Source organism: Urocitellus parryii, chromosome 12 (genome assembly GCF_045843805.1).
Source record: "Urocitellus parryii isolate mUroPar1 chromosome 12, mUroPar1.hap1, whole genome shotgun sequence".
Taxonomy (NCBI): domain Eukaryota; kingdom Metazoa; phylum Chordata; class Mammalia; order Rodentia; family Sciuridae; genus Urocitellus; species Urocitellus parryii.
The window spans coordinates 30,594,880-30,619,693 of record NC_135542.1 but is presented as its reverse complement, the minus strand read 5'-3'; the positions used below and the strand labels follow the sequence as shown (position 1 = coordinate 30,619,693).

Sequence of the window (24,814 nt, the reverse complement as noted above, 5' to 3'; positions counted from 1 at the left end):
CTTGCTTCACCCCATTCCTTCCTCTTATTCTTCCTTGATAACACACAAGAGCTATCACCAAATCTCCATTTTGTGTTGAGTTAACATGTGTGTGAAGTGAGCACACAGGTCCTCAGGGTGCCGCTCAGGGCATCCCGGCAGGAGCCCACCTGCCCTCTGCTCCGGCCTGCCTTCCACGACCTTGGAGACACTGGGATTACAGGCGTACGCCACCACAACCACACCTGGCTTTTTTTTTTTTTTTTTAAATACCTTCTATTAAAAGGATTTCACTGCTGGGCTGGGGTGCAGCTCCTTGGTGGGGCACCTACCTAGCATGCCTGAGGCCCCAGGTTCTTTCCCTGGTACTCCAAATAAACAAAGAGGACTACTTCAAGTAAAATGGTAAATAACCATTTAGAACTTAAAAATACCCCACACCTGACCAGAGAGAAAACAGGAGGCCTCTCTGCAGGCCACGCTGCCTAAGGCACACCCAGGCAGGCTGTGGATCTAGGCTCAGGGCCTGAGGTGGCCAGATCATCCACCCTGCGTCCTGCAGGCAGAGCACCCACTGGTCCCAGGCTGCCAGCCTCAGGCCCAGTGTCCTACTTGCCAGTTGCAGGCTTGAAGCAGATCATACAAATCCATGGGACAGATGCCTACGACATGGTTTTCTTTCTTTTTTTGGACCCTGAAATGACTTGTTTCTTGGGCCAGGATCTAGCCTTGACACGGCTCATTTGACAAATACTCATTTTTTAAACAATATCATTTTTGTGGAAGGGAAAGATCAGCGAGGAAATGGTCCTTTGTCTCTTTGGCTTTAACACTGCGTTGGAGAGCCTGCCAGGCCTTGGAAACCCTCAGCCTCGCTGTGGTGTGTGTGTGTGGGGCAGCCATCTGCCCGCCCACCAGCAGCCTCAGGGCCTGGGGGTAAACCCCCCTGCACGGGGTGGTCTGAGGACCACAGAGGCAGCCCAGCAGCAGTGACTCGGGAGAGGCCAGGGGCAGCACCCGCAGGTTCTCTGGCAAGTGACTTCATTTCTTGATAACTCAGGGAAAATGGGAGTCCTAACAGTCCTGGCCTCAGGAAGAGGAAGACAGGAGTTCACCCAAACCCACTGCCTGGAGCAGCGCTGGATGCAGTGAGCAGACTATAGACCTGTGATGGAACCCAGGAGTGGCCGGCTCCTCCTGTCCGTCATGCCCACTGCGTGCTGTCCACTCAGCCACCTGGCTCTCCTGTTTCCACATCCCTCCCAAGGGCAACAGTGCCCTTCCCAGTGGGGACCTCAGCAGCCCTCCTGAGAGCAGCCCGGGGAGAGGGACCTGCTGGCCTCTTCCCCACCACCTGGGCCGCTGGCTCCCAGCACGAGTGGGTGGGACCCACGCGATCCCCAGAGGAGGAATATTTTTAGTCTCAGACATGACTTCATCTGTCCCTAAAAAGATGAGCAAAAGGAGCACAAACCAACTCTTGGCCTCTGCCACCTAAGCTGTCAGGGAGGACAGAAATGGCTCCTCTTTCCTCCACGGGCTGCTGCCCTCCCACCAGCCTGGGCAGGGCCAGCACAGCAGCCAAGACACAGAGCATCCAGCTGCGGAACCCAGGATGCGCCCAGGCACCTCCTGCCCTCACACTGCTGGTGGCAGAGCCAGGGAGGCGGTGGCAGAGACCTTTCCTGACTGAGCGGCGCTGTTCTTGTCTCACACCCTCCTGCCTCGTCCACAAAACCATCCACAAAACCACTTTTAAATGTGCATTTCTTTAATTTTTAAAAATATACACAGGAGAAGCCATGTGTTTTACATAGGAATACACACATCACAAAGCATTTCTTATAATTTTCCAAAACTCTTATTATATCAGTCTAAAATTTATAAATTAAATATATCAGAATTTTTTTAAGTTAAATGAAATCCCTGAAACTACTAGATATACTCAACTTTTTCCAAAATCAAATGAACAGAGAATGAGTATGGTGTGTGTTAAGTTGGGTTTATTGCCTATAATCTATAAGATGCAACTTTATCGTGCCTTGCAAACAGGATACATCTCTTAGAAAACAGATCAGAATCGTCCATACGTAGAGCTCTATATGATAGATTACAGTGCAACACTATTCTCGTTACATAATTATAGAAATACTATAGAACCCAAGAGCACAGGGTAAGCAAAGAAATACAATCCTGAGCCATCTGAACAAACGATTTGATGAATCCTTTTAGTGTAAATTTAGAAAGCACAAAGGAGGGGACCCCACGCACACACGCGGTCATGAGCAAAGCATACCCAGCGCCTACCCGCCGGCGCCAGCATCTGGATGGAGCCCACAGCCACTCGCTCCCACCCACCTCCAGCCCCTTCTGGCCCTAGTACATTCACTCCCACCGGGTCCCAAAGAGAAGGTCAGGCCCCAGTGGCCCCAGTAGCTGTGCTGGAGGAGGCTGGCTGCTGTTCAGGAAGCCCATGCACATCCTCACCCAGTGCGGAGGAGCCCGGGCTGCCAGCCAGCTCCGGCAGCCCTGCCTCTTTGGAAGTAAAGGAAGCATGTGCCCACTACAGTTCACAACTGCAGCTTAAAAACACTTTAAAAACCAAATTTTTTTTTCTTATTACATCTTAAAGTAAAACCAATAGTGGAAAATTCACCCTAAAACTAACTGCCTCATCTGCTATTAAAATACATCTGTCACTCTATTTTTGGTATCTACTCAACTACAGTCCCACGGAGTCCATGAAGCGTGAGCTCCACCTGGCCAGGCTGCCAGCACCATGCCCCCAGCCCTGTGTGACGCCACAACAGGCAGCGCACACGCAATCGAGTGACGAAAGGTATTTGGTTTTGTCTTCACCTTGCCCATCCTAGCGATGAAGCTGCCCAAACCAGGTCTCCACACCTTCCCTGAAGATGACCTAGTCTGCTGACAAAGCTGACTGGCCAGAGGCCATACTTGTGCTCTCCTGAGCAGCCCATCCAGTGCAGATGACCAGGAGCTCTTGGCCTCTGCAGTTTCTATCACCCCCAGGTGAGACGGTGGAGGTGGAGATGACTCAGCGTGAGACCACCGAGCTGGATCTGCGCCACCTGTGGGACGAGCTGGAGAGAGGATCCCGCCTACATGACCTGGAGTGCTGCTAGGGTCTGTCCAGTCTGCTGCCACAGAGACTGAGACAAGACCTGTTCACAGCCTTCCTATTTTCAGTTAAGTGCTCACACATTCACAAATACACACCTATGAATATGAGGTGGCTCTTCAGCATTTTAAAATAAAGAGGCACCAATACCCGTTAATTTATGTATTAGAAGTCTCATATGACCACCCAGGAAACAGAAATGACATCTGTGATGATCACACACAGAGGAAAGGATGGAGACCAACCTGAGCCCTGTGCAGAGTGTCCTGGACAGAGGCTCCGGCTGGCCAATCTGACTCTCTGGTGGGCTTCTGCCAGTTGAGCACAGTCCAAGGACTGCTCCCCGCTGGCCAGTGGAAAAGGCTCTGAGAAAACCTTGGGAACCATTCTGGAACTGCTCTCCGCCTCCACCACCAGTGTGGCTGTGAACACCCCGCCTTTCGGCCAGCGGAGGCAGGAGACGGGTGGCATCCTCTGCCCGGGGAGGTGCTGGGACGGCGCTGCTGGAGCAGGACAGGTGCTGTACCGCAGCCTCTTTGGTTAAGGTCTGGCCTCTTCCGAGTCCCTCTCCTGCACACGGAGTCGCCAAGGAGGTTTGAGTCTACACTTAAATAAGGTCAGGAGACAGTTTTTGTGTGAACTGTCAGATGGAGAGAGCTGCAGACCAGGCCTTGCCCCACCCAAGGCGGTGGACTCAGGCCCAGCCTCGGGAAACCGTCAAGTCAAATGCTCATTAACACACGTCCTTTTCAGTTTCACGGGCTGCACAGGAAGCTGTCACAGGACTCCCTGCACTACGAGGGGACGAGGCAGAGCTCTGGCCTTTGTCCTTACAAGTGGCCCAAGCAAACTGTGTAAAGAGGCTCACTGCCCAGAACTTGCCACCAGCCTCTAGGACACATGTCACCCAAACCCCATGTGAAGCCCAAGTGCTGTGTAGGAGTCGAAGGTGGAAAGAGGAGAATAAGTTGCAAATAAAGTAAATTTCTGGCCTAGAGAGAAAACCATCACAAAAGAAGACACCTCAGAATGTGACTCATAGGAGAGTCTCCTGGCCAAGCAGTGACACCGGCAGCACCCGCTCTCTCCACCTCCTTGCCCCAGAGACAGGCTGCTGGCTGCTGCAGCAGAGTGGCTGTGAAGAGCCTTCCCAAGTGACACGAAACCGCTTCAGGCCACGCGGCCGGGCACCAGTGACTCCTGGCTGACCTACCCAGCCATGGTGGCCACACAGGCTCTCCTGCAGTCTCCTCCACAGACAGACCCCAGTGCTCCCAGTCCAAATCTGCTGTCTCCCTCCCTCATCAGTCCATGCGCAGCTGATGACACAAAGCACCACGTCCTGCTCTGCTTCTGTGGTCATCTTTCTGTATTTTCTCGTAAGTACTCCTGCGTTGGTATCCAGCTCCGTGGGATGAAGCCAAGTTGGCCAACTCCTGGTGACCTCCACACGACACTCTTCTCATGAGGGAATTCTTCTCCATGCAGTTCCTCTACAGAGAAGGATCTTGTACGTGGCTCTCCCTGATAGTGCTGTACATGAAGACACCTCACAAGAGAAGTGGTCACCATCTACATCCACCTGAACCACAGAGTCACAGTCAACAAGATGCTGCACCTGCAGGGGAGAGGCCCGACAGAATGCTAATCCACCTGCTGGATGGAGGTGGAGAAGGACCACAGGGAGGGGCAGGCAGCTGCCGCATCAGCACTGGAACAGGCTGCTTCCCTTCCAGGGATGGTGTGCAGAGCTGTCCTGCACACGCCCACACAGCACCACGCTAGCTGGCTGTCGGGAACAGCAGGTGACAGGCGGCCAGTCCTGAGGGCAGACTCCAAAGGACAGGGCCACCCAGACCAAGAGCACACTTCTAACTTCAGAATTTCATTTTATTGAACACATTTTTAAAACAAGCACCTCTTAGCAATTAAAGTTTAAAAAAAATAATAATATTCCTCCCACTCTGTTCTAGCAGAAGACTTCTCATACTAGCCTGCTGAATTCATGCCGGTATTTTACACAGGCACCCGCTGGGGCCAAAAGGAGCCCCGTGGCAGTGTGCCACCTCCTCAGCCAGAGCTGGAGCAGAGGGAAACATGGGAGGGCAAGCGTGGACTGTTGTCACAGCCGCTCTCCACTTCAGCAAAAAAAAAAAAAAAAAAAAAAAGGCAAAGATAGGTTTACAACCACAATTCAATCTGCCAACCTTTCTCTGAAGAATTCCAACTAATCATGTATATATAACAGGAAAGAAAGCTTTTTCACAAACATTCTCAAGGCTGACAATTATCAAGAAAATGACAAAGTAAAAGCAGGAGGACATTAAACGCGTGGCGGAGAGGGTGGTTTCTGTTTCTGCTTAGAAGTAAAAAATCACCATATAATGAAGTACAAAACCTGCACTGAATGTGACTGCTGGTGTAGGTGCTGATCAAAAACGCAGACCAGAGCCAAGAAGCCAGGGGTGGCCCTCGATGGCTGGCCACAGGCTCCCTCGAGTGCAGCACTGGGCAGTTTCCAGAGCACTCTCTGCATGACACGGGAGTCCTTGGTCAGCCGACTCAACGGACACTCTCTTCTGAATGACCCACAATTCAGTTTCACTTACAAATTGCAAACTAAATTCATTTCTTCAGAAAAATATCTGTTTGGCATCTCCTGGACTTTGTTCCATTGGGCAATATGGACATTTTAATCTGAAAACAAGACAGAAAAGACGGAGTCAAGGAGCAGGAACGGTACGAGCACTTCATTCCACCTCCTGCAGAAAATGCCGGGCGATCATGGACGCCCTGCAGGTGTGCTACCAGCCTAGGAGACCCAGCCACCCATGCCACCCACTCTGGCTTGCAGGGTGACCTCGTTCTCCCTTCCTGTAAGTGCTGAGCTTTGAAGGGTCACAACGTCAACCAGACCTTAACCCCCAAGGTCTTCTTCAGTGGCAAAGGGTGAAAATTGTTTTAAACAAGGTAGTCCTCTAAAGTTGCTTCTGGGGTTTCAGAGTGGTTCAGTTTCTCTTCTCCGAAGGTCTTTAGGCTCCTGTCATGATTTCCACATGTGTGGACCGCAAGCCCAGAGCCACGCTCACTAGAAGCTGTCTGCAGGCCTCGCAGTGGCCCAGGGACTCAGACAGTCTGTGCCAAGACCAACTAGCTGGCAGGCTTCTGGCTGCCACAGACGCCACCCTGGGGGTTGCTGGGCAGCCTGGGAGGGGCACGAGCAGCTCTCCAGCCAGGGCCTCCCATGAAAGAAGGACCTCACCATCAAGGGTCTAATTGACACAAAGAAAGAAAATACAGCTGCTTGGGCAGTCAAGAGGCCCCTGAGACTGGCTTCTGGCTCTGTTTTTTAATTGCATCCACATTTCCAATTGTGAGGACTTACACATCACACATGGAGAAGGGAACTCACTGTGACACTCTATAAAAAGTCACCAGGAGGAACCTGGCCAGACACCTGTTTCCACAGGGTGGAGTACACAGGTCTAACCAAAAGAGGGCTCTATCAATAGGACATAAAAAATCTCTAAGACAACGGGCTAGGGAGAGGGGCACAGCGCTCAACCACAGCAGCAGACACCATGAAAAGGGGCTGGGGAGATGCACCACCCACCCAAAAATCTCAGGATTGAGGATTGTGCCTAGAAATCTACTCGCCAAATCCACAAATGCACCAAACAGACTGACAAAAGATAAAACCTACCCATTCTGCCAAACAGTGAAAAAATCTATTCCTAAATCTAGCTCCACTCATGTACCCTAGTTCTTCTCATCATCCCAAGTTCCAAGAGACTTCCACAGTCACATCCAACGCTGGACACTTACTTGCTACCATTAAACATCTTGTTCAGGGCGTCTCTTGATATAATGTGACCACAGACCAACTTCATGGGTGGATTGCTATCTGTTGTTTGCTGACGAAGGATGGGACAGGCAAATATAGAGTGATACCAGCACTTTTTACCAAGGTCCACTTCAATCTGCTCAAAGAGAAAGAAACCAGAGCGAGTTACGGTTCAGAAAGCCATCTACGCATCAACATATCACTGAGCAGCAGGCACTCCCAGGCACTCCGTCAGACCCCTGTTCTTGGGGGAACCTCCTCCAGTAGGGGACTCAGGCAGGCAGTCTGAGGAGTCAGTCTAGACTGTCTACAGCGCTCCACCTCTGAGCACATCCCCATCCTAAACACTCTTGAAAACCCATCAGGAGAAGGAGCACAGCCCCCAGAAGCCCAGCACACTTAGCCAGATGATAAAATGCAAAGTGGTGACTTTTAAGGACAATCTACACACAGCTCACTTCTCACTTCAGACCAAGTTTCCCACGTTTTGTAATGGTCCAGAGAAACTGCCTGAAACAGGACGTTAAGGAAGATTCAAATGAACATTCTGTGACTGCACATTAACCCATGACATCTGTGCTTTTCTCTCTGTTGAAATTAAACAAATCATAAAAACTGAAATCGGCTAGGTGTGGTGGCAGTCGTGTAACCCCAGCGACTTGGGAGGCTGAGGCAGAAGGATTCCAAGTTCAAGTCTTGCCTCAGCAACTTAGTGAGAGCCCGACTCAAAAACTAAAAAGGGTTGGGGATGCGGCTCTGTGGTAGAGCACCCCTGGGTTCCATGCCAGGTACTGGAAAAAGAAACAAAAACAGCTGCGGAGCATTGAGCAAAGCAACAGGCCCCTGATGGAGGCTGCAGAGCCCTGCAAGGCTGCCCGGAGAAGGCTGCCCACGGAACGGGACCCACAGGCCCCCCTCCAGTGCCTATCCAGCAATGGGCAGCCTATGGTCCCAGTCCAGGCTGCTCTGCTGTGTGGGCACTGGCCTAGCTGGGAGGCTGCAGCATGAGCAGGCTCAGCCCTGCCCTCTCGCTCTCTGAGCATAGGGACTGGAAGGCGTCTGTGCTTCTAATCACAAGCCTTTAAGCAGCTGGGCAACCGACGGGCCAGTGGGCTGGCTGGAGAACAGGCCCCGCAGAAAGGCACGATGCACATTTTAGGTCCCTGCAGGGTCTGGACACCACCAGGAAAGAAGGACAAGTTCAGGCCAGCCTTGATGCCAACTGTCGAGGAAGCAGCCGCGATACCCTAGGCCTATGCTGAAGCTGCACCACAGCTGCCCACCCCCTCCTCTGCATACGCTGGGTCTGGGGCTGAGGTGGCTGGACAGAGGCACGGCCTGGTGTGCATGCTGCTGGTCATTCTGTCGTGGTCATCATCTCCATTTTTCATTTACACTTTATTTTCCACAGTGCTGGGGAGCAAACCTAGGGCCTCGCACACGCTCGTCGAGGGCTCTGCCACTGACCTACAGCCCCATAGACATTTTTTAAAAAACCAACTGTCAGATGGCCACAGCAGTATTTCCCAGTTGAAAGGCAAAATGGACATTTAACACCCCTGGAACCCGCAGCCTCTCCAGGAGGGCAGTCAGCGTCCACAAGTGGCACTCACCGGGAGCTCGTCCTTCTGGTTCCACACGCCAGTGCACTGCCTCTGCTCGATCACCGCCTTGATGTTGATCAGCGCTGGCAGCGCCACACAGCCCGCTGAGAAGCTGGGGGTGGGGAGGAACGTCAGCTGCAGGTGCTGGGCTGGTCCTGGGAGACCCAGGCCCTGGCCACTGGACAGCACACAGAGCCTCCACCTGCCAGGGCCAAGCCCAGCCTCTCCCACTATAAGTATCTGCCTTTCTCCCACCTCCCGACTCACTGTGTGTCTCCCACAGCCACTGAGAACCAGCCCTGTCCAAGAACAGACCCCACCTCATCAACATGGGAGAAATGAAGCCTTACATTTACTATTTTAAAATTCTCATTTTCTGAAAGGGCCCCAGTTTTCTCAACGCCTAGAGAAACAAAGCTTCCGTCCATGAGAAGAGGAAGCAGCACTGGCACCCATGCTGAGGGAGGGTCAAGAAAGGTGGGAAGCGTCCAGTCAGAGAGGGCCAGTCGGGACAGGAACCCAGGGCCTCGCCCTCCAATTGCATATCTCGGCCCCTGCTTCAAGGGGGAGGGACGTCCACTTGGCCCCCCTGGCCTCTCCTGCTCTCTCCCTCCCACGCGCCCAGGACACTATCATTCACTTCCCTGGAAAAGCTTCCTAGAGGAAGCTCAGCCAATTGGGAGCCTTTACAGCACACTCTTGGTCACAGCAAGTTGTCACGCTTGCCAAGACCCAACTGAAGAGGCTCTGCTGAACAGTCACTAGTGGCACTTTTTCTTCCGAGGCTCCTCCTAGACCTGGAGCCCCTTCCGGGTGGAAGCACCACTTCTCAGACCTCAGAGTCCCTTCTCAGGGCTGTTCCTAGTCATCCCAGGCTCCTCCCATGAAGAAGCCTGTCAACTTAGGACACTCCTGCGGCCACCGCAGCCCAGACTCCTGGGGTGCAGGCATTGACACACCTTCCTCGCATGCCAACCCAGTCAACTTCCTGTGTACACCCCACTTTAGCACCTGCTCAGGGGACCCCAACGGACAGCAGCACCACAGGCACCAGGGCCAGAGACACTACCCGTCTCCTGTGCCAGCATGGAGCCCAGGGAATGGAAGGCAGTGGCACGGTACCCACCCTGCACCCAGGGGCTGGCACATACCAGGGGCTCAAACCCTGTTGAATTAAGTGAACAGAGAGCTAAAGTGTTATTAAAACAGGTCCTTCAACTTTGGTTTCAGGATGCTTTTACAGGCTTAAATATGAAGGATCTCAAAGAGGTCTGGTTTTTGTGGGTAATATCTATGATTTAATGTATTAGAATTTAAAACAAATGAAAGGAACTTATTCACTTAACAACTTCACCCTACCTCATGATGAGTAACGCCCTCACGACAACACCTGCTCCTCCAGCCAGAGGGTGTGCTGAGCAGACAGCTCCGCTCTCCCACTCCCGCTCTGCAGCCTGCCCCCAGAAGGAGGCCGCCTGCTGCAGGAAGTCCCAATATACAGCACCTGACTGCCTTTCCAGATACCTGGCTACTCTTCAGCACAATACGAAAGCTCAGCAGGCTTCTCAGGGTGGCTGCAAAGTGGAATCTGGAAGCTGACCGCTGAGGGTTCTGTACTCTGCTGCCCTGAAATCTACTGGTCCTTCACACTCTGAATGACGCTCCTACCCGTGCGTGATTTTCCTAACATCATGCTAATTACGACCTTCCCAATGCCTCGCTCCATTACATAATGTCCCCCAAACTCTTGTTAACACCGCCTGCACCCCAACAGCCTCTGTGCTGGGGAGCTGGCGAGCTCACGCCAAGGGCACTAGTATTGGAGACTTTCTAATCCAGGTTCAAGTCCTCAACTTTACATCATGGCAAAGACACTGTTCGCTGTTATCTTGGACACACAGGCCTCCTGCACTCACTTGGAGAGTGTAAGGAACAGTGGTTGTCAGTGATTCTTTTTATCTTTTAAAGGATTCTTTTTTCCTTTTTCTGTTGTTGTTGTTGTTATTTTCATGCGGTGCTGGGGATCAAACCCAGTGCCAGGCAAGAGAGGTACCGTGAGCCACAGCCCTGGCCCTGGTGGTTAGTGGTTCTCTAACTCCAACTGCACACAGGGAGGCAGGAAGCTCAAGTGCTTTATGCCACCTTCCCAGTCCACCACCCAGAACGCTGAGCAGATGTGCGCTCAAAGTCGGGACTGAGTCAGACGGACCACCCTTAACGTGTGGTCAAGTGCACTAAGTATGGCCAGCATCTCTCAGCCTGCGCGTGGCTAGACTGTCCCCAGGTAACCCACCACTGTTTCTGCATGATCTGCACAAACCTCAGCAGTGGAAGAGACCCCCGAGGTTCCCACTCCATTCTGGAAACTGCTGCCTAAAGCCACACCCTTGTCGAATGGCTCAGCCCCTCGGCTCCAGTCACCACGACAAGCCGAAGGGGCTGCCTGAGGGGGCAGCACATAGCTCCTCCATACCTGACACTGAGAGGGGACTCCACAGAGAGCCCCAGGAGGGCGCAGGCGTCCCGTGTGAAGATGTCACAGATGTCGGCCCACTGATTGGCGTCAAGCAGGTGCACGTACGGCGAGTTCTCGATCCCTTGTCTCAGGTACACGAGGCTACCCATCAACACCTGAATGTCTAAACGAGAAAGTGCTGCAGTCTGCAGGTGCGGGCAACAGGCTGAGGCCAGGGCAGCCACTCAGCTGACCCCGCCTGAAACAACGTGAGGCCCACGGCTGGGCCTGGCTGCAGAGCCCAACCTGCAGCCCAACTCCTGCTCCCACACAGGCATGGCATAATATCACTCCCCAAGAGTGACTTCGATGTTGTAAAGGAGCCGCCACATGTCCTGGGCGCAGGCAGCCGGAACTCCCAAGCCACACACAGGGAGCAATGGCTGCCGCCGGCTCTGTACATGGGCAGTGAGGCCAGGTGAGGTGGGCAGGAGGAGGGCGAGCACACAGCTGCTACTCCCTGTCTCCCCAGGCTGAGGGATCCCCAGCTTCCCCTGCCTCCCAGAGTTGCCCCTGCAGATGGTGGAATGTTCAGTCTCACTGGAGTCAGCTGAAGCTTTTTTGAAGAAGTAACTCTCATCTGCAATCCTTTTAGTTTATTAGCAAATGCATACACTAGACCTCATGGAGACCACCCCTTCTGCTCCAGTGGTGACAACAGACCTGTTCCAAACACGGAGAACACCTGGCTCGAGACTCACCTTTTTGATGATTTAGGGCAAATGGCTGAAAATTTTTAGCATACTGCAATGCTTCTCGCTGATTTGTGGTTCCACCCATCAACAAGCTAATGAAGTAGAGTCGGTGCAGCTTGAACTCCAGGGAGCTGTTCTGCGCTATGAGCATTTCTCGGTTTGACACTGCCCACCTGAGGAAAGAGCAGAGTCGAGATGGTCAGGAACATGGGGAGCTGCCACCAAGCTGCCTGAAAGCTAGCGTGGCGTGTCTGGCTGCCCCCTGGTGGAAGGCTGGGGCAGCACCACCAGCACCACCAGCACCAAAGGCCAGAGGAGGAGGTTAAGCTGGATGACCACAGCAAGTTTCCCACCAGGACAAGGACCTGGACAAGGACATCACAGAGGCATCTGGGTGTGAGCAGGGCCACGCCCTGAGCAGGGATCCCCAGGAAATCCTCCCTCCATGCCTGGATCCTCTTTCCCTGTGAAGATGGCCTGCTGACAGACCAAGGAACCACTTATTCCTGAACTTCCACTTTCATTAGCTAAAGAAGGTGCCACTCACCCTGGGACTAACAGCAGCAGGCAGGCATTTGTCCCCAGGGTCCTTCCCACACCTTAGGAACTAACACTACACAGATAGTGTGATCTTCCCATGCCCAAGAGACCTGTGCAGACCTGGTGTCACCAAGGGAAAGAAGAGTACCCAGTTCTGAGCTGTCCAATGGGGCAACCTACACCTCAAGGCACAAACAGCCAAATAACCCCTGCACTGGGACCACCATGACAGCAGGGCGGCCACACGCAGAGAAGGACCCCAGCCGCTTGTTCACAGTCTGACTCCCCAAACACACCCGAGGATAGAAGCAGCTGGTATCATATTCTTTGATTTGATTTTCATCTGGACAAATACTCCCCACCTGACCCAATTCATCAGTCAATGCAATCTGAACTGAGTATGAATCAAAATCTGTGTTAACTCCACAAAACACCAGAGATCAATGTTCCAAATTCTTCACGGTCAGCGGACAGGACTCACACTGGACCACCCAGACCACCCTTCCCAAGGTCTGCACAGGCACTTCTCAGTGACCTGCAGGTGACCCACATCACAAAGCTTCTGGCTTCAAAGTCAAACTGGGTTTTAAGCATTAACGGTCTGGATCTTGGAAGTACCTATTCACGTACCACTAGGATCCTGGGCACCAACCTGGCCCTCCCAGCAGCTGTCCTCTGTGAACACTAGCCCCCAGCACGAGCACCAGTGTGCTGGCTGGGGTGGCCTCCTTCCTGTCTGTCCCTGATGGGGACACCACCACATCCACATAAGGTCACTCAGCCAAAGCTCACTCCACACCCTCAACTCCTGCAAGCATGAACACCCTCTCCCCTCTCTCTGATCGGGGTCTACACGTGCAGGACTTTCTAGTCAAGCAAGGGAGCTGGACAGCAACTATGAATTAAGAATGAAAGCCACCAGAAAAAAGGCAAAGCCCATAAATAAGCAGTTCACAAAATAACCTCATTTTCACAGGAAAATGTTCATGATACCATGTTAAAGGAGGAAAAAGTAACTTTTAGCTAGCACCCCCACCCCCGCTGTGGTGTCAAGGATTGAACCCAGGGCCCTGCACATCCTAGGCACATGTCTATCCCAGAGTTGCACCCCCCACCCCTCTTTTTGTAAATTATTTAATTTGAGACAAGGTCTCCCAAAGTTGCTGAGACCGGCCCTGAACTTTTGATCCTCCTGCCTCAGCCTCCCTAGCCACTGGGATTACAGGTGTGCAGCACCATGCCTGGCTCTAGTTACCAGGAACTTTAGCAGTAGTTCCTTGGACAGTGGATTTCCAGCTTTATCATCAACTGCTGAGGTACAGCCTGACAGCCACATGCACTGTCAGCCCAGCATGGGGCCCACCCAGGACCATGGGTTCCTGAACAGTCTGTACTGGTGTCTCTACAATGAAATGTTACCTTTACATTTGAGAAAGTAGTACCTTGGTAAGCTCATGTCTAAGTAAGATTTCTTCACTAACAGTAATTACAGACTATTTTTCCTAAAAGTAATTCAAGCTTTTCAAGCTATAAACATGCAAATCTTTTTCGAAACTTACTGAGACATTTAGATAATGTAATTCCTAATTTACTATTTGAATTTGTTTATACTTTTCAAATTATGTCACCAACAAATAATCAGAATAAAGGGAATGTTAAATCCTCCCTCTGCTCTTCAAGAAATGTTTAGAAAACTAAATAGAAACCCATTTCAAAAACAACATCACAAAACCCAACACTCACACAACCAGGTCTACACCATATTCCCCAGTGCTGGGGAATAAACCCAGGGCCTCACTCCGACCACTGGGCAACACTGGACCACTGGCCACGTCCCCAGCCCCTGGCCTCTTGGTCAAGTCAGTCTACTCTGAAAGGCTTCTTCGTGTTACTTCTGAATACTTGTAAGACTGGGGTCTGCAAAGCAAAGGGACTTCTAAGCTTCTCCCTTCCTAGCAAAGTGTTCTTCCTAAGCTGATGATGCGATCCACTTTTACCTCTTTCTGGTCAGGGTCCTCCCAACCCCAGAATTGTACCCGTGGACTCATGTTGGGACTTCTTACCCTCAATTCCTGGGCCACAGTTGACTGGACAGTAGGCAGAGGCTGCGTCTCACAGCCACGCCCTGCGCTGCCTCTGGCCAGCTCATCCACCTGGCCCTGCTTTGCCCCTCCCATCGATGCCCTTTCACGTCCACTTCTGGAATCTGGTGCAGGTTCCAAGCAGCATTGTCACATACATTAGCTGCCTCCCCAGGTAGTACAACGCTGTCAACTCACACTGACACCCGAGCCAGCTGGGCCATCTGTCATTGGCAGTGACGCTCTAACATTCCTGCAGTGGTGTCTTCTCAACAGGGAAACTGACTTCGGCACTATGGCCTGAATGTCAGACTGGAATTTTGTCTTTTAAAAGTCTCCAGCCCAAAGTAGAAGTAAATGCTCCATTTAGGAAGGAGCAGCTCCCGCTCTGCGGGGCCTGGAGGGCCCTGAGGCAGGCTCCACACGCTCCCCAGCCGGTCGGGCCATGTCCTGCAGCACTGGCCGGTGTCACTTTCAGACCCAGGGGTACTCTACCACTGAGCTACACCTACAGCCCTCTGTAAGTCTGATTTTGAGACAAGGTCTCGCTCAGTTGCCTAGTCTGGCCTCAGACTAGAAATCCTTCTGCCTCAGCCTCCCAATTTGCTGCGATTACAGGTGAGGGCCATCACACTGGCTACTTTCTAATTACAGGGCTGTAAAATAAAACAAGGAAGAGCAGGTGACAGGAAGCCAAGCTCAGCCTTCAACACCTACAACATTGGTTATTGGCCCCTTTATTGAAAAGTCTGCTGGCACTGCTCCAGAAAAGCACCATAACTTCCTCAGATAATTCCTGTCAGTGACCAGTTCTTAAAGGAGCATCAAGAGGTACAGTAGTCGTGAACAGAGCTCCATGACCCAACGTCTGCACTCCCCATGGTCACTCTGTCCCAGGACACCTCCCCAGAAGGCTGGCCCAGAGTTCAGCACCCTGTGGGGGCTCAAACATCCTGTCACACAGCCTGAGCAAGGGGGGTCGTCAGAAGGGGTCCCACAGAGGGTGGAGCACCAAGGACCCAGGGAACCTCTCACACAGTTCAGACCAGCTGAGCACGTTCCTATTCTACATCCCTGTATTTCACTGGCTAAAAGAAAGAACTCTCCACAGATCTCTCTGACGTCTACCCCAGGTAAGACAAATACATCGAAACATGTCTAAAGTGCTTTCTAATTTAATTTTCTTACAGTTCTTTCAAAGTATCCAAAAGAAGGCAAATTCAGTAACTCACTCCAGGGCAGGTCTCAGAACTCTGACTTTTAAAGCTTCTAATATCCGATTTAACTCCACAAACGGTTCTTTCTGACTTGGGTCTACAGAAAGACCAGATTCCTGAAAAACAGAAAGAGCGTTTGTTAGCAGGAATCAGGATGAAAGCAGCATAGTGAGTATACTCCAGATCACAGATAGCTGACAGCTCCTGGGACAGGTGTCTCCATGGTGGAGACTAATGGTGGCTGTCACTCTGCCCACCGTGCTGCAAGGGGCACCTGTGGCTTCACAGCCGTGCTGCAAGGGGCACCTGTGGCTTCACAGGAAGGAGGCTGTGAGACAGCAGTGCTGGAGGAGTAGCTGCCACCCTCGAGGGCTGAGGACAACTGAGAAGCAGCTAGGTCACGAGGCCTGGGAGCTTCAGGGAAGGCGGAGCACATGCTGTGCACTCCTCACTGCCTCCCACTCTGCATAAGGAAAACAAACTTCATGTTTTTCTAAGCCACTGTTGTTCGGGTCTTTATTATTTGAAAATAAACTTAATCCTCAATGATATAATTTACTATAAGAAATTTATAGACACACAAACAAAATCCCAAAAGGTTCAGAGAAAGATTCGAGTTATCATTTATTTGAATTGTTTAAAATAGAAAAGGCTTAGATTATAGTTCAGTTTGAGGACTGGCTTTAAGTTACTCAGTCCTGTTGGCCCTTCATTTCTCTAAACAGAGGGAGACAACACATGGGGGCCTACCACAGTTCCCAGTCCCTCACCAAGACCCTGTCCCGCCCTGGGCAAGCTCCCTCTTTCTCCAGGCCTCGCCCCCCCGCCCCCCGCATCTGCAGACCTTGGCCCCCCATCTGCAGACCTCAGCCCCTCATCTGCAGACTTCCAACAACAGTCCCCACTTCCTGGGGCTCAGAGAGCAAGAAACGCAGGGCGGGGCCTGAGGAGCCCTCAACCCGGGCAGCGGCAGCTGTTGGGACTTGGGACTGCAGGGTACTGGTGAACCATCCCAAGAGCCAAGGCCCACCTCTAATAGAGAGAAAGGGCAAACATCATGCACTCGAAGTAAACTTTACTTTGGAATTTGTTTATAAACAATCATCCTTAAGCGGGGCCAGATGAGGAAATAAGCCATGCTTCTGTCCAGGCCACCTCTCTGCTGCACAATCTCCCTAGCTACAGAGGACTAGGGAAAGCAGTCTCTATTGATCCCTTGGCTCAGGGCCTGGGACCAGCGTTCTGGGCAAAGGGGGGGGAGAATGGAGGCAGTGAGTTTTAGGACTAAGATTGGCACCACTAAAAAAAAAAAAAAAAGATTTACCTGTAAAATGAGGTCCAGCCTCATTTTAAAATCTATCAACAGCCTGCAGAAGACTCAACCCCCACTCTGCAAACAGCACCACCCAGGGGCTCCCCCGTGGACACGCTGATACCTGGCAGAGCTCCTCGGCCACATCCAGCATCCCCTGCCGGAAGAAGTGCTCCACCATGACCTCATTGAGGAGCCGCTGGCTGTCGGCCTGCCAGCAGCCGTCGATCCCCACACTGCTGATGTCAGAATCGAAATTCTGGGAAAAGAAAAGGGGGTCGTGAGTCCTGACCAATTCACCCACCCACCAAAAATGGTCTCCGCTCCCCTCTAAAGTTTCCCAGTAAGTACCAATCCTAACTTATTAGACACTACCGCAGAAGGCACACTCGTCAGTCTCATGGGACTGCTAACAATTCACACCCCCACTGGCAAAGGCACGGGGAGAGGGGAGCTGGAGCTTCCGGGCTTGCCATGCAGGGTTGCACGCCCAGGTCTGAGCAGCACATTGGAGAGCCTGACAACAACACTAAGGCAGACTGGCGACTGTCAGGCACATACTCAGTGAACACAAAACGAAACTGACTCTGACACTATAACCCAGAACGACCATCAGGACTTGTGGCCTGAACCCAACCAGCTCAACCACTAATAAATCAAAGTTCTCCACCATTTTTCCTTTTTGGTTACCAGAGATTGAATCTAGGTGCACTCTACCACTGAGCCACAAGCCCAGCCCTTTTTATATTTTATTTTGAGCCAGGGTCTCACTAAGTTGCCCAGGCTGCATCCAGCTTGAGATCCTCCTGCTTCAGCCTCCTGAGTCATAGGAATCACAGAGGCACATCACAGTGCCTGGCTGCCACTTCAGAGCACTGAAGAACGATGACTGACATACCCAGGGCACAGCGTGAAACCGTGCACATACAAAGAGCCAAGAACATCTCCACACATACAACAGGAGGTGACCAACAGACACCAACACCAAAGTGACAGAGATGCTGGAGTCACCAGGACTTCAGTCCATTACAAAAATGGTTTAAGAATAATAAGGGCCACACTCTTGAGGCAAACGGAAGAACTAAAGATACAGTGAACAGAATAAAAACTCACTGGATAGATTCAAATAGAACAAAATCTCAGCGCAAAATGTCAGTGAAGGTCATTGGAAACCACCCAATCGGAACAGAAAACAAGATTTAAAAAAAAAAAAAATGAACACAGCCTCAACAACTGGTGGGAAAATACAAGAGCTAACAATCGTGTCATCACTGAGCCAAAGGAGAGGAGAAACGGTGCTGTGGAAAGGAGAGCTGGAGAAGAGCCCAAGTGCGCAGACCAAACCTCCCGATGAAGAGGCCCGAGAACTCCAGAGGACAGGTTCACAGAAATCCTACCCAGACACCTTTCATTCCACCTCTGAAACTTAAAGACTGAAAACCAAAACTCAACAGAACCTGCAAGCAGCTAGAGAAAGCAGCGAATGACTCCAGTGATCACAGACTTCTGCCACCACCACAGAAACCAGAGTCCATAAAGGAGAGAGACAACATCTTTCAGACTCCAGAAGAGCAGAGCAGTATCCCAGAGTTCTGCACCAGCGAGTGCGGCCTTTAGGAGTGAAGAGGACAGACAGGCACTCTCAGGGGAAGGAGAACCCGGCCTGTGGCGGGCAGCCTGGTTCTGCAAGAACTGCTCAAGTGCGTTGTGGGACAGAAGGACAGCGAGCTGAGCTCTCTGAAGGAGAAGCAAATCTACACCATGGTCTGAAAGTTGCCTTTGTCATAGGCACTACCCCCTGATAAGCCTCTAGAACTTGCTTTTTTAAAAAAGCATATAAATTCAATTAGACAAGATCTTTAGGTGTAAGTGAAATTACAATGCTCAAATACAGGCTGACCAGATGAGAACAGGTAGGAAGTAACTGGCAATGCCACCACAAACAGCCCACTGTTTATAATAGCCACAATGCAGAAGAGCGCTCCTCTCCAAAATTTAGCACATTTTTCTTCCCCCTAAAGAGCTCTCTACCCTGTTTTTAGAATCACTAAAATTACTGTCAGTCTGAATTTTTATTCTCTCTGATTACAGACATCTTTCTTGGCCTAATACCAAACCTAAACAACAGAAATACTACCAAGTACCTCTACACTGAAGCAGTGGTGTCCATATGTATACGGAACTGTTCCATAACACCTAGAAACACGGCTTGTGCAAGACGCTGGAGTCTCACTTCTGCTTATCAGACTCTGCCTGATGAGAGTTGACTGCACAACAGTTCATCAATACTCTAAGCAAGTTGGACTACCTTTGTTCTGATGACTAACACACTGCACATTCTGGCCCTCCTGATCATACTGCCCAGAGGGTAATGTGTGCTATTACGCGCTCTCATGCTTTACTCACAAAGAGGCAATCAATGAATACAGGACAGGCCTGGGTCTCTAAAGAGGGCAGAGCTGACCGTAAACTCAGGACTCTTCCCTCAGTGCTCCAGACGAGAACCCTCAAGACTAAGCTCCCTTGCTAACTTGTTAAACGGATTCAACCCAAACACAACCTACAGGTTTCCACTGCTCACTTTACAATTATTCCTCAGCCTCATCGGCCCCCAACAAACATGTCCAGTACTTTTTCCTCAGGAAAGAAAGCAACTTCAGAAGAATCCCTTCCTAAGACAGCTTTACACGGCAGCATGAACCAAGTCGGGACCTCGACAGCTCCTGTGACAGCATCTGCTCACATCAGACAAAAGAATCATCGTCTCAGACTGGGACTGTGGCTCAGTGGTAAAGTGCTCGCCTAGCATGTGCAAGGCCCTGGGTTCGATCCTCAGCACCACATATAAATAAATACAGTCATTGTGTCCAACTACAACTAAAAAATAGATATTAAAAAAAAACTGAAGCCAAGATCATTGGAAGCAGCCGAGAGCCCACAGCTCCCACTTCTGCTCCAAATGCAGGCTCCCAGAGTGGCGTCAGGCAGGCAACGCGTCCTGCACCGTTGCTAGGTGACCGGACTCATCTGCCAGGCTACCAAGGAAACCAGCAGCACCGCAGACCCGTCAGGAGGTGGCCGACGCTGAGAATACCTGCTGTTACTAGCATCTTCTGTTTTGTTATATTTTTTCCTTTCACATTTTTAAAACAAAGTCTGGCACAATATTCTTAAATGGTCAGGTTAAGACTCAAGTAAGAACCAAAAATTTAAAAAGCACACATCCAAGGGTGTGTCCCTCTGCAGAGGCTGTTATAGCTTGGGAAAAGAAATCCAGAACACACCACCCTGAGCTGAGGCACAGGAGGCCCAGGCCGCTCCACTAAAACATCGCCAGGAAAGGAGGCCCACAACCTAGCCACAACTCAAACATGTCCAGATCAGTCCAACCTGAAGGACTGGCTTTCACTGGTTACCATCAAGAACCAATCCACTTCTCAAGTATGTTTTGTAAAGTCACAATTACTGAACAGCCAGGGTACTGTGGTAAGACCCAGCATTTGTTTTAAATCCTAAGTACCAACCCTCTAATGCATTCGTTTTAAATCCTAAGTAAGTACCAACCCTCTGCTTGTTACTTTTTCTCAAACTTCCCATCCACCCCAGAGAACGCCGTGGTGGGTACGTGGACCTAACAATGTGTGACTGGTACATCAACAAGGAACCGTCTTCCATCTTGCCTGGTGACGAGAAGGACCTGCGAAGACTCTTAGCAGAGCAAGACCTGGGTAAAACCCTGGTCTCCACAGATGTAGACAACAGCTACTTCACACCCAACCAACGGAAGGTCAGCATCCAGGAGCCAAAAAACAAACACCAGCTCCTAATGGTGACCAAGGCAAATCACCCATGGGGAAAATGGAAAGAGCATGAGATTCACAGAAGGGGCAATGCCAAGGGGATCTGCAAAGAGACTCTCAGCCACCGAGATGGATGGTCAGAGGACAAGCACAACTAGACAACACCCCTTCATTTCACCTGTCGGATTCTAGAAGAGGGGCTTCCAGCCCGGCAGCATCAGGGGTAAATGAGAAGTGAGAAAACAGGAACTGCCGGCGTCTGGGCCGACTGGAAACCCTACAGGAGAAATGCAGCAAAACCCAGTGGAGCCCAGATGAGGCCCTGGTCCCCGATGAAACAGCTCATCCTCGGTGATTCCCAGAGAACTCCTCTAGAAGCTCAGCCACCTTCTTAGATAGTCTACATTCTCCTCTACTTTTTCAAAGAGATGGTAGATTCACACTGATAAGCACTGGCTTCATAAACAGAGCACAGCAATGTACCAAACCATTCGGAGCTTTTAAGATCCCCAGCACCACAAAAAAACAATGTAAAGGATTTTTAAAAATCCTTAAAATGCTCCTTCATCCTGCCTGTGCCCAGAGCCCTGCGCAGCACCAGGCCCGCACCCGTCACAGCCTGGCATCTGCTGCCTTTTACTCCTGGCCTGGTCGTCTCCCCACTGGCTCTGTATCTGAACTGACCAGGGAAGTCCATTTGAGAGACTATTTGTTACCTCCCCCAAGCAACATCCCTCTTAGGCTAGAGGCAGAGGAGGAGAGCTGCGTGAAGGTCCTCAGGGCACCCAGCTCTTCACAGCTTGTTCTCTAGCTCTGTGACCTGGGCAGGGGACTCAACCCAAGTCTCAGTTTTCACACTTTCATCCAGGGACAATCACCCCCACCTTACAGAATGCTGAAGATTAAGTTGAACGATGTACACGACACCCTCTCTCCCTGTCTCCCACCCAGCTGTAGGATCTGAGAGCTGGGCCTGGCCCTCAAATTTTCTGATGCTATGCTTAATTTAAGAGTCTCAATTAGAAACATAAAGACTTACTAAAGCGTTTAATAACAGAAGTATAACAACAAACTCACTAACTTCAAGTCATTTAAATATAACTGCAGACTATCAGTGGGCGTGGCCCAATGGGTGCAAGGTCTTCCCTTCGCCCAAGTGGAACAGTGCCCAGCCAGGCATAGCCCCACACCTTCAGCAGCAGGCAAAGTGGGCCTTGGGGTCCAGGGGGACTCTCTGACCTGCAGTCCAACTGGCTGCAGAGCCGCGGCTCTCCCCCAGGCCTGCTCCACACTTAAAACAGACCCCCATCGCCCACATCATGCACCTGTGTCTGGAGCAAGAGTAAGAAGCAAACTCCCAGAACCAAACCTGGCGCCATCAACACAGTGTGACCTGGGGCAGGATGGCTTTCAGATGGAAAGGGCACACCACTCTGTCTGACACAGAGGCTCAGGCCAGAAAGGGTCACAGAGCCCGGCTCTGGTCCCTGTCAGGGCACCTGGTTTCTACCACACAGTCCTTTTGCCCAAATACACTAAATTTGAAGGAGGGGGCAGGCAGGAGGGCAACCGCCTGGGAACCTCTTCGCCCGTCTCCTGCCCAGGGCTGCTGCCCAGCGCAGACCGGATTCTTTCCAGGGCTACTCACCCACCACACTGAGGCTCATATTCCCAGCCTCTCCCTCCTCAAAAGCCCAATGCAAATTAAAAAAAAAAATATGTAATGTTTTGAACAACCAACAATAAAAATTAAAAAAAAAAAAAGCCCAATGCAAAGGCCAGGGGAGGGAGCCAGAGTGCCCACCCTACGGCACACGCAGGTGCCAAGCTGGCTGGGGCAGTTCTGTCCTCAGAACAAGCACAGTGGCCAGCCAGCAGGCACGGGGACCAAGGCAGTGCATGCTCAGACTGCATGATCTGAAAAGCAGCGTCTTCATCTCGATCACAAATTTCCACAAGTTACTAAACGCCTTGTCAAAGTTCACACAGTGTCGTTTGTTTTCTTGGATTGTATTTTTGGAGAGAATGGTTGATTTAACTATTTTGGTACTGGAGATAGAACCCAGAGATGGTTTACCACTGAGCCACATCCCCAGCCCTTTTTATTTTGACAAAGTTGCTGAAGCTGGCTTCAAACTTGCAATCCTCCTTCCTCATCTTCTGAGTCACTGAGATTGTAGCTACACGCCACCACCCCCTCACACCCAGTCACGCCTACTCGAAGGCAGCTCCAGACTGCTCACCGGTCACCTTAAACACATGCCTCTCACCCTAGACACTGGTACCCTGCAGCTTTCATTCCTCATCCAGACTGCTCACCCTAGACACCTTAAATACACGCCTCTCACCCTGGACACGGCTGCCCCTGCAGTCTCAACCCCTCAGCACATGCTCCACAAGCTAGCTGCTCCACCTAGCGGCAGAGAACTGCTCAGACCATGGAGTTTCATTTTTTGATAATTCCCTCCTCCAACAGGAGCGGCTCTGCCCTGGCCATGCTGATTCTCCAGTAAAACACACTGCTCAGAGGGGATAGCTGGGTGAGCACGTCTCCCAAGCTCACCCCTGGCATATTATTCCACACCCCTGAGCCTGGTTTCCCCTATTTGAGGAGGGAATGGCCTACCAGCACCATGGGGAATGAACCAACCCATGGACAGTTCCTGGTCCAGCCTGCGCAGCACGGCCCACCCTGGGGCGTGATGGCCGCCTTCTCCCTGCCGCTGATCACTCCTTCTTTCCAGTCCTCAACTACTTTCACAGTTCACTCTCTTTTCCTCTGGTCTCCTGTTGGATCAAACCCACACCTGCTGGGCTTTCCACCATCTGCCGTCCCCCAGCCTGAGGTGTCCCTACCCCTAGTAGGAGCAGCCCCCATCAGGCCAAGCTGTGCATGCTTAGACACTGTTCTGTCCCTTCTCAGTCCTGAAGAAGGTCACCCCCACTGCTGCTCTGAATGACACCCCCCTTTCCCAGTCGGACACTCCACAAGCCCTAGATGGCCCTAGACGGCCCAAGAGCCCTTCCTTCCCATGCACCCTCAGAGTCCTCCAGTGCCTGGTGTGTGAGAAAAGCACTCAAGTGCACACAGCCAGGCCAGCCTGAAACCCTACATGGACACACTGCTTTAGCTTTTCACCACACCGCGGATTTTAGACACTTTGACATCCTAGTATTATTATTTTATCACATAAATACATACCTGGAAGTCTGCAGCAGTAACTATTTTTATTGGCTTTTCTTAGGAAATAAAAAGCCAGTGACAAATTTAAAACAGTGATTAAGTGCCCTAAACAGGACAGAATTCTAGATTATCTACAAACAGGAAAGGCAGTTAAAAACAGTCCAACATATTGTTGTGGAATCCAAGGGCTGATATTCTTTATTTATAATAATGCTCATACTATGGGCATATGAAACAGTCAACATGTTAAAGCAGAACTCTTCGAAAAATTTTTTATTTATTTTTTAGTTGTAGTTGGACACAATACCTTTACTTGTTTATTTTTATGTGGTGCTGAGGGTTGAACCCAGGGCCTTGCATGTGCTAGGCGAGAGCCCTAGTGCTGAGCCACAACCCCAGCCCCACAATTTTTTAGGTTCATGATAACCTAAAACCTATAAAATGTCTTGGCTAACACCACAGACTTCTTTTTTGCTTACATTTGGAGAAGAACTAGAGAACTTAAATACCCAAGAAGCCTTAAAATATTAAAGGAAAAAATTACCATTTAGCATGTCAAAAAATTAATACCCAGTTCCTTCCCCCAGCAGCCTGCTCAGGCAGAGAAGAGCCCTATCCCAGAGACCACATGACCACAGCAGCTTCTGGCGGGAGGCTGGCCTTGGAAGCCAGTCCAGAGAAGGCGAGACCACCACTCCAGCCCACGGCCTGAGCAGGGAGGCTGGGGTGGGCACGGAGGTGACCCACAGCCTGGGCCTCCCTTACACCCCCACGCTCCTGCACACCTCATGCACAGCTGCTCCAAGCCCTTCTCAAGGGCCACGCTTTCTCTCCTCTAAGCTGTCACAGGTCCCTACTCTTCAAATCTAGAAATTCTTCCTGACTTCCTGGCCACTGGCAG

At 51.1% G+C, this 24,814-nt stretch overlaps 1 protein-coding gene across 1 annotated transcript in view; it reads right to left on the bottom strand.

Annotated features, from left to right (window-relative positions):
• Positions 1–1,729: 1,729 nt before the first annotated feature.
• Rmnd5a (required for meiotic nuclear division 5 homolog A) overlaps positions 1,730–24,814 on the bottom strand; it is a 35,126-nt gene continuing 12,041 nt past the window's right edge. The window contains exons 3-9 of the mRNA XM_026409459.2: positions 17,054–17,188; positions 15,633–15,733; positions 11,786–11,952; positions 11,043–11,208; positions 8,579–8,681; positions 6,947–7,101; positions 1,730–5,818 (exon numbers count right to left, since the gene is read on the bottom strand). Coding sequence (XP_026265244.1) covers positions 5,755–5,818; positions 6,947–7,101; positions 8,579–8,681; positions 11,043–11,208; positions 11,786–11,952; positions 15,633–15,733; positions 17,054–17,188 — 891 coding nt within the window. The 3' untranslated portion in view covers positions 1,730–5,754. The remainder of the gene's footprint in view (positions 5,819–6,946; positions 7,102–8,578; positions 8,682–11,042; positions 11,209–11,785; positions 11,953–15,632; positions 15,734–17,053; positions 17,189–24,814) is intronic.